Raw genomic sequence first — 12,041 nt, 5'->3', positions numbered from 1 at the left:
CTTCTGATTGATGAAAGTGTTTTTTTACCGTAAGTAACCGTATGAACCTATTTACATCTTTAATGGTTTAGTAAAGATTCATGTTGTTCGTGGGAGAAAAACTCAGTCGCTTGTTAAGTACTCTTAGTTGATCTCGGGTGAGAATACAGGCCGATAAATTAATCACACTAGATGTATTGGAAAGTTGGCTTTGTGAAGACATGTCATCATGGAAGGAATAAAGTGAATTAGAGGCAGAGCGGTGGTTGTCGTACGGTGGAGAGGGACCTATTTCTTGTTCTGGCGAGTTGTATATGTTTTTGCTGGTATTTCTTTTGGAATGTTTCCTGCCCGCTCTTCTACATTTTTTAAAGGCTTTTTTGCCCTGACTTTGTCGTTTTTTGACGTTTTTTGACGTTTCTGCTGCATTGGAATTACGGTTGGTTTCTATGTCAGATATGTCAGTGTTTGGGTCTGATTCACATTCCGAGGAGGAGAAGGTAACCTTTGCCTTTGACTTCCTGCATTTGGGTTTGTGGCGTAGAATGGACTTATATCTGGACTGAGATGACTTTAAGTAAACTTGATTCGTGGCATAATCTTCAAGATCTCTGTTGAACTTGACTTTTTTGGTTTTAGTGATTTGAGTTTCAAGAGTGTCCAACTTAACTTTTAATTTCGATTGTGGCAAGGTATATTGGTCTGATCCCACAAAAGGTTGAAGTTGGTCATGGAGTTGGTTAATTTCAAGTTGTAGAGACTGTAGCTGTTCTTGTTCGTTTTGTATTATCAACTCCATTAATTTTAGAGAACAGGTTGAAAGAATTTTATTCCATTCAAGTTCAAACTCTTCCTTTTGGGTGGTGGAAGGAAATTTTTTAATTCGAAGCCCGCGTGGGATCATCTCCTTGGTGGTATAATTTTGTAAAGTGGTGCAGTCCCACCATATCCGTAGTTGGTTGATAGATAATTCTTCCAATTTGGAAAATAAGTTTTTTATCTGGAATTCCACATCATATCCTTTTTAAAGGATATGAAGAATACATTTTTGGACATGTTTTAACAGCGAGTCTTTTTCCTTTGGATCTATCGGATGTTGAATGCTGGATTCCCTTCCTTTGCTTTTTGCCATTGTCTGTTTCTATATACCTGACCCTGGATTTCCGGACCAGCGTCACAGGGATTCCCTTTGCACCCGGCCAGATTACTCCACTTGCAAGATTGAAACCAACTGTGGGTGAGCCGTTACCGTAAACTTTTTTTCTTTGATTTATTATAGTAGTTATATTCTTGTACAAAGGGGGGCAGTGTTGTAGTAGTTTATATTCTTGCACATGGAGGGCAGTATTATAAAAGTTCTATTCTTGTACACAGGGGGTAGTATTATAGTATTTATATTCTTGTACACAGGGCAGTATTATAGTACTTATATTCTTGTACACAGGGGCAGTATTATAATAGTTCTATTCTTTTACATAAGGGGCAGAATTATAGTAGTTATATTCTTGTACCCAGGGGGCAGTATTATAGTATTTATATTCTTGTACACAGGGGGTATTATAGTAGATATATTCTTGTACATAGGGGGCAGTATTATAGTAGCTATAATCTTGCTTATCGGAAAAGGTATTGTAGTAGTTTTTTATATATATATAAGGCAGTATTAAGTTGTGTTCTTTTAAAAAAGAAGCTGTATTCCTGTACAAGGGAGGCAGTATGAGTCTCTTTCTCTGCACTGTACATGTTGATTTAGACCATCTATCAACAGTTTGTGTGTCTACTTGTTTCTATCCCACCCACATAATGGGGCCACTTTTACAGTTTTTTTCCAGGGCCACTTTAAATTCCCAGTCTGCCCCTGACAGTTATGGAGTTGCAACAAATATTAAAAATAAAATAACCTACAATAAGGGGAACTCAAGAGTAATATGTTTAAATACAGTCTTAATTTTTATTTCATATATATTAAAACCAATACAGACATTAATTTATGCAAAAACTAAAAATGATCCCAAGATAATAGGGGAGACTTTAGCAGCCCATCTATAGCAAGCCAGTGTTACATTTTTTAACAGTACATCAGATAAAGAACATCTCTTTCTATAGTGAATAGTATACAGGTTATTACCTTCTTGCTATGGCTGTTGTCTGCCCTGCGCCCCGACGCGCGTTTGGCCTGTTGCTTCCTCAGGAGGCGCTTCCTGAGGAAGCAATAGGCGAAACGCCTGTTTATTATGGGAAAAATAAACTATGGGTTAAAAACTTTAAACATTTGCTTGTATTTTATTTAATCTGTACTTTATTTTAAATAAACTTAACATAACATATTTACATTCAGATATGAAGATAAAGCAACTAAGGACTTGCAGAGGTATAAGACACATGCTGCAAAAGCTTCAGAAGGAAAACGACAGGCCATAGATACTGGAAAAAAAATGAAACTAAAGCTGGAGAAATCCCCTGCTCAAAGGATAAAACTGAAAACACCAATGTCCAATCAACAAATTTTGGATACATTTTTTTATTCTCAAGCTGAACATAAAACTGTGGTGCCTACCATCAAAACAATCAAAGTTAATTTTAACTTAAACAATCTGAAGCATCAACTTCACAAGCTTGGAAGAAAAGAAAAGTTTGATTTTGGAGAACCTGTTTTAATAAGTAATCTGAAACGAACTGGTGCCTGGATTGTAGCATCAAAATGCAGTGTAGATTTACTGAACCCATACAGAGTGGAAGAAGCCTTAATGTATAAGCGCCTTGTGGAGACCCATAAATTTCCAGTGGAAAAGTTGGATTTACCAATTGTATTAAATGATAGGTAAGTTAATTAAGTTAAAAGGGTAGAAACCTGGATTGTTTTATTAAGATGCTCTTGACCATATTTTATTATATACAGACAGATTACTTATGGGTGGGATTCTCCCTACTTTGGGAGGAAGAAGTCTGTCCCATTGCACAATACCAGAGAAAAATGTACCTATTCTAATCATCAATTCTAATATTTAAAATGTAATTTATATTAACACACTATTAAAATCAACCTTATGATGAAACTATTTAATTAATGCGTTAACTCATATATAGACAAAGACAGCCCCTTTACCAACCCATAAATACAAAAATGTTTTTGTTAGCTGCATAGATCCAGAAGGAATAAAACATACAACACCAAAACCATGTTAAAAACAGCACCATAGCCAAGATCATGCCATAAATACCAGCCCCATAACCAAGTTCTATAAACATATAGCACCAGAACAAAGCCCAATACTTACAGTAAAAACTACACTAAAACCAAATGTGTACATATTTACAATTCCAGAACCAATTTCAGTACATAAAGAGACCCAGAGCGGAGATTAAAAGAAAAAATATAGCACCAAAACTGAGATCAGTAAATAAATTGTTAGGATCAGTGGATCCTCTGGACCACCGCGGGAGATGGAACTAGCCAACACCCGGAACCGGAGCCTAGCGGCACCTGGTATTCACCCGAGCCCGCCGCAAAGCGGGTTGGACTTGCTGCGGCAGGATACCACTAGGTCGCAGGTCCCAGGTGTGACTAGCCCACGGTGGCAGCCGAGGTCGAGGTACCTTAGCGGATGACAATCTCGTAGACAGGTCCAGGCACAGGGTCAGGGCAGGCGGCAGAGATGCAACGTCAACTCCAAGTCTGGGGTCAGCAACAGGAGGTCCAGGCAAGTGGGAACGGGAACACAGGCACACGGAACACAGCAACATGGAGGAACTCAGGTAACACGGCAACACAGGACTCAGGAGCGGGAACACACAGGAACGCAGGAATACACAGGAATGCAGGAATACTCGCTTGGAAGCTTTCTCTAAAGCTATGAGGCACAAAGATCCAGCAGGGGACACAGGAAGGGGCAGGATTCTTAAAGGTGAGGTGTTCAGCCAGTGCACCAATTAGCAGTGCGCTGGCCCTTTACATTTTCGGCAGGAGCCGCGCGCGCCCTAGGAGGCGGGGACGCGTGCGCACGGCAGTTCGGGGAAGAGCAGGAGCCGGGAGAGGGGAGTGAGGAGACCGGGCTGCAGCGGGGGCACACGGGGGAGCACGGATGCGCCCGCGATCCAAGACAGGGATCGCGGGAGCACCATTGACATAAATGCAGCACCAAAACCCAGCTCATAAGTGCATACGTACATAAGATATATTAAGTAACGAATAAATAATTGTGAACTCATGTGTAATGTCAGCACTTAGTGTAAATCCGATGATGTTTGAAAATTTAGGTTCCTCTCTCTGTCTTTATCTCCTCTATCTTCTCATCCCAAACTAATGTTCTGTTGTTCCCCTAGTGATCATTGTTTTGTCCACACAATAGTCTGCAGTCACAGTGTTGGTTCCCAATAGCCAGAAGTCACTGCGGTTCCCTTAGTTGCCAGAGTTATGTGCTCATAACTCATGCTTATTTGTTATGCAATTTCTCCCGTGTACAGAGACCCTCCACATGTGGCCGTTACTTGTTTTATGGGCACACAGCGAGGCGCAGAAGGGAAGGAGGGCCCTGCAGCTGCCAGGATTTTAGTTTCCTCGTTGACCCCTTTTGTAGGCTATAACATTTTCAGTGCTTTTTCCAGTGTTACCATTTTGGGGTTGGCATCCCCTATTGTTGAAAATTTAGAACCTTTTTTTTTTAGGGCAGGAGTAGAAAAGCATCAATTCTGTACTGGATTTTTTACTTTTTTGGGGGGGTTGTTCACTAATACACTAATAATCATGACTATGGGTTGATACGATTAAGTGGATACCAAACTTGAATATTTTTTTTTATGTTTCACTAAATTTGCCAAATAATATCCTAATTTGAGGAAAAATCTATTATTTGTTCATTGCCGTCTTCCAAGTGGCATAACATTTTTACTTTGATCTCACCCGAGGGCTGCTATAGCAACGATCGGCTCTCCCGCAGACGCGGGGGCCAATCATGGGGGAAAGACCTCCTGTAGGCAATTTAAATGCCGCAGTCACAATCCAGAGTACCTCTAGCCGTGTAAGTGAGTTTATAAATCGGAAGTTCCTTATTTATCAGAGAGATCCATTTGGCTACCATGGGGAGCTTAGGAGGCTTCCAATTCAGCAAAATAACCTTCCTATCATAGAACTTTAGCAGTCTGAACAAAACCCTCCCAAATTTAGCCTGAAGAAGGTCCCCCACCAGGCCCAGAAGACACACTCCAGAGGAACAGACACCAGAAAGACCCAGATGCTAGTTAATGTAGGAATGAATGTCCATCCTATAATCCTGAATGGATGGGCATTCCCATATAATGTGAAAGAAGGTAGCCGTACCCTCCCCGCACCTAGAACGCAAGTCTGAGGGGCGTCTAAGCATCTGACACAGATGCAAAGGGGTCAAGTACATTTGGTTTAGCCACTTTACTGGTATCAACTGATCTCGGGCATTAATAACTGTTGAGCGCCAGTTGTGTAATTTCCTTAAAGTGATGGTCCTCTAAATCAGGGATATCTCTCTGCCATGAATGTAAGCTTCTTGCAGTGGGTGAGGGCTGGGAATCCATCAATTGTTTATAAAAAGTGGATGTTTGTTTCCCAAGGTCTTTAGTTTTATTAGTCGCCTCCATGGAACTATGCTCAAACTTTAGTTCATCCCCCCCAAACTGGACCCCCAAGTGCATGGCGCAATTCCAGTCATCTCTAGAAGGCGGTAGAAGCTAGATCAAACTCTTGGCTAAGGGATGCACAGGTTTTGAGAATCCCATTCTGGTACAACTGAACCAGAACTCAAAGTCTGGCAAAGATTTCACCTCAGGTAGAAAGGGGTTACACCACAAGGGGCATCTTGTGAAAAGCCCCCAAACTCATCCATCACTGACAATAAGGCATCAAGGTAGCCAAGTAGACCAGCAGATCATCTATATAGAGAGACAATTTTTCAGTGATGATAGCAATACTCCAACCCTCAATTGTTGTGCTACTATTAATAAGGGCAGACAGAGGTTCCAGCACTAACACTAGTCCAAAAAAAAAGGGTAGAGAGCAGGCAACCTTGCCTAATCCCCCCCCCCCAGCTGGAAATATTCAGAGAGCTATCTATTAACCCATTCCTATCATTTGGGCCTGTCGTAGAGGAGCCGAGCCACTTGACAAACTCAAGTGGAAAGCCCTGTCTATCAAGCACTTCCCACATGAAATCCCACTCAACTGGGATTGCTTTTTCATTATCTAGGGAGGCAATAGCCCTCTGTCCTCTATTGTCGTGGGGTATATGAAGGTTGGTAAATAGTCTCCATAGGTTAATATCTGTACATTATCCAGGCATACAGCAGGACAGAAATAACTGATAGTATGACTGTGCTTAAGTGTATCGCTAGCACTTGTATCTTTGCGTCTAGATTTTTTAAAAAATTCTTTATTTATCTAACAGTTTTCAACAGTAAGTAAAGCATATCAAACAAATGCAAAAGACAAAAAAGCAAATAGGTGAAAGGACCGCAGAATCGATTTACCGTCGGCTGGATTGGGAGGCCAAACGTTCGCAGGTATGCTCAGAGTGGCCAAATACAGAGAGAAGAAGGGGCAAGGTGTTTTCTGTGGGATGAAAGAGAGGGAACGGGGGGGAAGGGGGAGGGGGAGAGAAAAGGAGAGGACAGAGGAGAAGGGGGAAAGAGAGAGAGAAGGAGAGAAAAAAAAGGGGGGGGGGAGCCCTGTCTCACACAGGGATGGGGGAGGCAGGAATCTCCAGACAGCCCGGGCGGCCATTGGAATGGTGCCTATGCTGGTAGGCGGACTATTCACCGGTGGCCAAAAGGGACCTGTATGCTGCTGGCCGCGTCTCAACTGTCCGTCGCCCGCGCACACTGTTTCAAAGGGGGTAGGAGTTTCGTCGTAGGAATCTGGGGGGGGGGGGGCAAAGTATGCAAGAAGGTCTGTAGTGCGAAGTTGCGCCAGGGGCTCAGAACCGAGACCCCTGAAGACTCCGCTACATTGAGCAGAGATCGCCAGGAGTTGTTTGCTCAGAAATGGGAGACGTTATATATGCCAGCTGCCCTCCAATTGCGGAAAACAGGATCTTCCAGTCCCGGTGCAAATTTAGGGTTCCCCAATATAGGGAACATAGTAGAGTGAGAGGAGATGAGAGGGCCTCTAACAACATCTGAGTGACATACCTTTAGAGTAGGCCGTACCGTTATGGAAGGGGAAGCTGTTTAAAAGACCCAGTTAACCCTATCAAGCGCCTTTTTGGCATCTGTAGACAATAATGCTAAGGCTTTAGAGTGCGTGTGGGCGTGATGTATTAGGTTAATGGTTATCGTGGTATTGTCCCTGGCCTTGCGACCAAGGAGGAATCCTGCTTAGTCAGGGTGTACAATTTTGACTACCAGAGGCATGAGACGGGTGACAAGTATCTTGGCAAATAGCTTAGTGTCTACATTAAGAAGAGTAATGGGCTTATAGCAGGCACACTGCGCGGGGTCCTTCCCAGGTTTTGGCAAGACTGTGATGTTGGCTCGCAAAGAATCTGTTTGAGGGGGGCGAGTTAAAAGCGGCAAGCATGTGGGAGGAAAGTTCTACAGTGAGGCGTTTGTAATAGATGAGTGAAAACCCGTCAGTTCCGGGGACTTTCCCGTTCGGGGAGTTCTTAATGGCAGCCGTCAGTTCTTCCGATGTTATTGGGGACTCTAAAGAAGTAAGTTAGTTTTCAGTGAGGGGAGCTCTGAGCTTGCAATGTAGGCTTGTACCTGAGTTCGGAAACCTGCCCGTGAGGTGTCTGGATTAGTGCTGTCTACCGAATATAACGCGGCATAGTAATCACGGAACTTGGCAGCGATTTCTTTGGGCAGGGAGACACGGTTACCAGAGGTTGAGATTGAGGGAACATAGGTTACCGATCTTTGCGCCCGTAGGGACCTCGCCAATCCCCTGCTACTTTTATTCCCAAATTCGTAGAAGAATCTATGACATTTTGAAAGAGTATTTTTTGCTTTATCAAGGAGAACGGTTTTCAGTTCGTCGCGAGTCTGTGTCAGTTGGGCACGCAATTCCGGATCCAACGGATGTTTGTGGCGCGTTCCCAGATCCCTGAGTCGCACCAGTAGAGATGATATTTTTGCTGCCTTCTCTTTTTTGAGCCTAGCCCCTTGACTCATGAACGGAACGGCTTACGGAGGCATAGGTGAGTTTCCTGTAAGAAAGCAACCTGCAATTTTATGATTATGGATTTGGGAAAGTTAAATACAGGAGCCCTCTTGATCTTACAATTCAGATCCAGGACATTCCAGGAGACTATTTGACATCCAGCCATAGTGTTTAACATTTTTATTGCTGAGGACAGTACAGCGCCCAACATCAAATCCCACATATGCAGCCTCATCCACACTTCATCCTTCCAATCACACATATCAGACACCAACCTCACACATACTTTATATACAACCTGAGTCCACAAAACTCCCTCTCTCCCACCCTGCCAAACCACCCCAACCTGGTCGGGCCTAGATCCCATGAACTAGAAATACATTTTATCATACGTATACAATATTCAAAAGAGAATAGCCTCTAGTAGCCCTGTCGCTAGATGTGTGTCTCTAAAGGCTATTACTCCCTACTAACAGATTTGGAAGAAAAAGCTCCAACTGAGCATATCTGCATCTTTTCCTGCTTTGGAAAAGGAATTGCTGTGGGAGAAGGTTCCTACAAACCCTAAACATGTAGGCTGTAACTGAAGTTAACAGGATTAACCCCCCCCCCCCTCCATTACCACCCGTCCGCAACACCACAAATCTGCCACAGGAAGAGAAGCATATCAAAACATACTAAAGGTAGAACATTGCTGTCGATGAGGCCACCGGGGACTCTGGTCCATCCAGTCTGCGGCTTCCTCAGGTGTGGTGAAGAAATAGACCTTGTCGCCATCTTGAACAAGGAGTCGGGTCGGGAACAGCATGGAGTTTTATAGCCCAAGGTCCCGGAGGCGACCATGGACAGCTGAAAAATGTCTCCTTTTACGTTGGACTTCAGCTGTATAATCTGGAAAGAAGGACAATCTGGTGTTCTCATACAGCACCTCTCCTTTGCAGCACGCTGCAGCAAGGATACCATCTCTGTCCTTATAGTTTAGTAGAGGTAGAGGCCGAGTGGGGATGCGATGAGCGGGCTCCACCGCAAAACATTGCAAGATGGATAACTGAGGAAACAAGTCGTTAATTAAATTCTACACAAAGACTTCTGGTTTAGTCCCTTCAGCTCTTTCAGTGAATCCCAGGATCTGAACGTTGGTCCTGCGATTATGATTCCCAGCATCTTCCACCCGCTCATGTAGGACTTTTTGCACCAAGGTCTGGACCATCTGCTCTCTGGAGTGTGCAGAGTCCTCCACGTCTCCCAAGCAGTGTTCAACCTCAGACATCCTATATCATATTTTGTCAATATCACACCTCAGGAGGTCGATATCCCCTTGAACATGCTCGATTTTCATAGTAAGCGAAGCCTGGCATGCAGCGATGGCCACCATGATGTTTTTGGTGTCGCAGACTGCCCCTTATGTTGTGGAGAGCGTGGCTTACTTATTGTGGAGCTGTTAGAGTTCCCAGACCCAACATTTTTGGGTGCAGATTTAGGACCCATACAGAAGGTCCACGTATCACAGCTCTACCACTCAGAATGTCCACACAGTGGGGGAGTGACCAATGCAGCATAGCTCAATGTAGCTTGAGTTCAATAAGTCACTATAACCATAGCTGGAGAGAGCTGCAGATGTAGCAGAGTTCACTGTGATACTATAGCAATGGTAGGCAGGGGTCGCGGATGTAGCAGACTTCACTGTGTCACTATAGCAATAGTTGGAGAGAGCTGTAGATGTAGCAGCGTTCACTGTGACACCATAGCAGAAGCTGGGGGTGAGCTATGGATGTAGCAGAGTTCACTGTCTCACTACCTCAGAGCCTCTATTGATCAGCAAAGGCAGCAGGGAGGTATGAACTGGAGGGGGAGTCTTGGTTGGGGAGAGCCCCTTTAATGCAGTCAAGACTCGGCAGATAGTGGCAAATGAGACCTTTATCTTGGGCACTTACCGGTCACGGCAGCAGAGAGGGGCGCAGATGCCTTATCACTCAGGCACTCACCAGCCGTTGATAAGAGCACATGCAGTGCTGGGCAGGTGGAGCAAGATGACGGCGCTCACCACTTGGCCACAGCCAAGCCGAGGATCTGGTGCTGGGATATCCCGGAGGCAGCCCCAGCAGGGGACTCAGTGATCTGTTAGGCAAAAGTTTTGCCTGGAGTAGCTGCTTAATAACACTCAGGCCTTGTATTCCTGGCCTGGGTGGAGCAAGATGGCACCCCCGGGATCCCCAGCAGTACATCAGGTGATTCGCCTAGAGCGGTAGACCGGCAGTGACCGAAGGGTCCCAGAGGGCCGCTGACGCCCAGGGGAGGTAAGCTGGCAGGCCACAGGAGAAGGGGGTAGGCTGATGGGCGGAGGGGAGGCCCAGGAGTGCATTGTAGCCAAACTGCAGCCAAATCACTGGGCAGTTGGGGGGGGGGTTAAAGCACACAGCAGAGATAGAGTAGGGGTATGATGACAGCAGGAAAGTCAGGATTTAGCTGGAGCTCACGCACTCCATGTCTCACTCCATTGGTAGCAGGCCACGTTCCCCCTTAGAAAAGATGACAGCGACTGATGGCATGGAGACGAATGGCGTGGGCGGATGTCGTGGCACCGTTCCTCACTGGTGAATCGCAGAAGGCCTACTACATCCTGAGTGAGACGGAGCTCATGAGGACTGCCGGCTAAGGGCAGAGATCCTGACCCGTCTTGGGGTCACCATGCAAGTCTGTGCCAGTTGAGTCCACCAGTGGGCTTACTCAGAAAAGTTGCCCCCGTGCTTCCAAATGCATGACCTGATACGGAAATGGCTACAACCAGAGGATTGCACCCCAGTGCAGATGTTTGATAGAGTCGTTCTTTATAAGTTCACCCGCTCTCTACCCCCGCAGATCCAGCAATGTGTTGGACAGGCTGGTTCCACTGATGCTGACGAACTAGTGACCCTTGTTGAGAGATATCGGACTACAGAAGATCATCTGCTTACCTCATCTGGACGAAGCAGTACCAGTGACAAGGTGACCAGACCATCTGGTAAGACTGCTACTGCAGAAAAAGGAAACAGGTTAGGTTCGGAAGATTTTCCGAGGGGTTACGGCCGTATCCAGTGCTGGCAATGCCGTGAAACAGGCCAACTGTCCCCTTAGAAAAGATGACAGCCAATGGACTGCAACCAAACCCGGCAAATGTCACTGTTTGCCCAGCTGCAGTAACAGATGCAGAACCCAAAGTGTGTGTGATCACAATCAGTGGTCACACTGTGGAAGCCTTGCTATAATCAGGGTGCCTGTTCACCCTGGTGTGGGGGACTTTGGGTGATCCTGGACTTTGCAGTGGGTGTAAAGTGGGAATGTTATGTATACACTGGAACACTCACGAATATCCCACTACATTTATCAACCTACATACACCTTGTGGTACTATCACCCATGAAGTGGGGGGTGGTGGGGACCTTGTTCCACAAGGATATTATCAGTGTTCTGGGACCTCTGGTGTAAGTCCGGCCTTGACCCCTGAACCCTTTGATGCCACATCAGCAGTAGGGGTGATCCCAGGTGATGAATTCTCTCCCCTAGAGGTCCTAGCTGGTGAGGCCTTAAGAGGGGGTGGCCAACATGCTGAACCTTTACATTTCCCATTTTAATTGTAGGGCTTCACAGGACCCCACCTTATAAAAGGCATGGGAGAATGTTAAAGTGATAAATGGGGTGCTCCTAATGCCAGGGTCTGACAAAATATTCCCCCGAATGCTGATGGGATGATGTTGGGAATGTGTTATACAGAGATCACCAGATACTAGGCCAAGGAGGTTGAACAATTTGTGGTCCCCCAATCTCACCGTAGGGTGGTACTGGACTTGGCACATGAACGTGCTAGGAGGTCACTTAGGTGCTGAGAAGACCCACAAGAGGATCCTGCAGAGATTTTACTGGCTCGAGGTGTGGGAGGGTGAAAACTGGAATTGTAGTT

The 12,041-nt window shown here is 45.3% G+C and overlaps 1 protein-coding gene across 17 annotated transcripts in view; it reads left to right on the top strand.

Annotated features, from left to right (window-relative positions):
- The window catches only part of PMS1 (PMS1 homolog 1, mismatch repair system component), a 357,887-nt gene that overhangs the window by 281,915 nt on the left and 63,931 nt on the right, over nucleotides 1-12,041 (top strand). For 16 of the 17 annotated variants that reach the window (XR_011849384.1, XM_072120929.1, XM_072120930.1 and 13 more), the window contains one exon: nucleotides 2,318-2,800. The exons of the other annotated variant lie outside the window; for it this stretch is intronic. Coding sequence is in view for 15 of the 16 variants with exons in the window: in XM_072120929.1 (XP_071977030.1) it covers nucleotides 2,318-2,800 (483 nt within the window). In the remaining variant the exon portion in view is untranslated. The remainder of the gene's footprint in view (nucleotides 1-2,317; nucleotides 2,801-12,041) is intronic. 17 annotated transcript variants of the gene reach the window in all.

Source organism: Engystomops pustulosus, chromosome 8, assembly GCF_040894005.1.
Source record: "Engystomops pustulosus chromosome 8, aEngPut4.maternal, whole genome shotgun sequence".
Lineage (NCBI taxonomy): Eukaryota > Metazoa > Chordata > Amphibia > Anura > Leptodactylidae > Engystomops > Engystomops pustulosus.
This window is presented reverse-complemented; position numbering and strand designations above follow the sequence as displayed.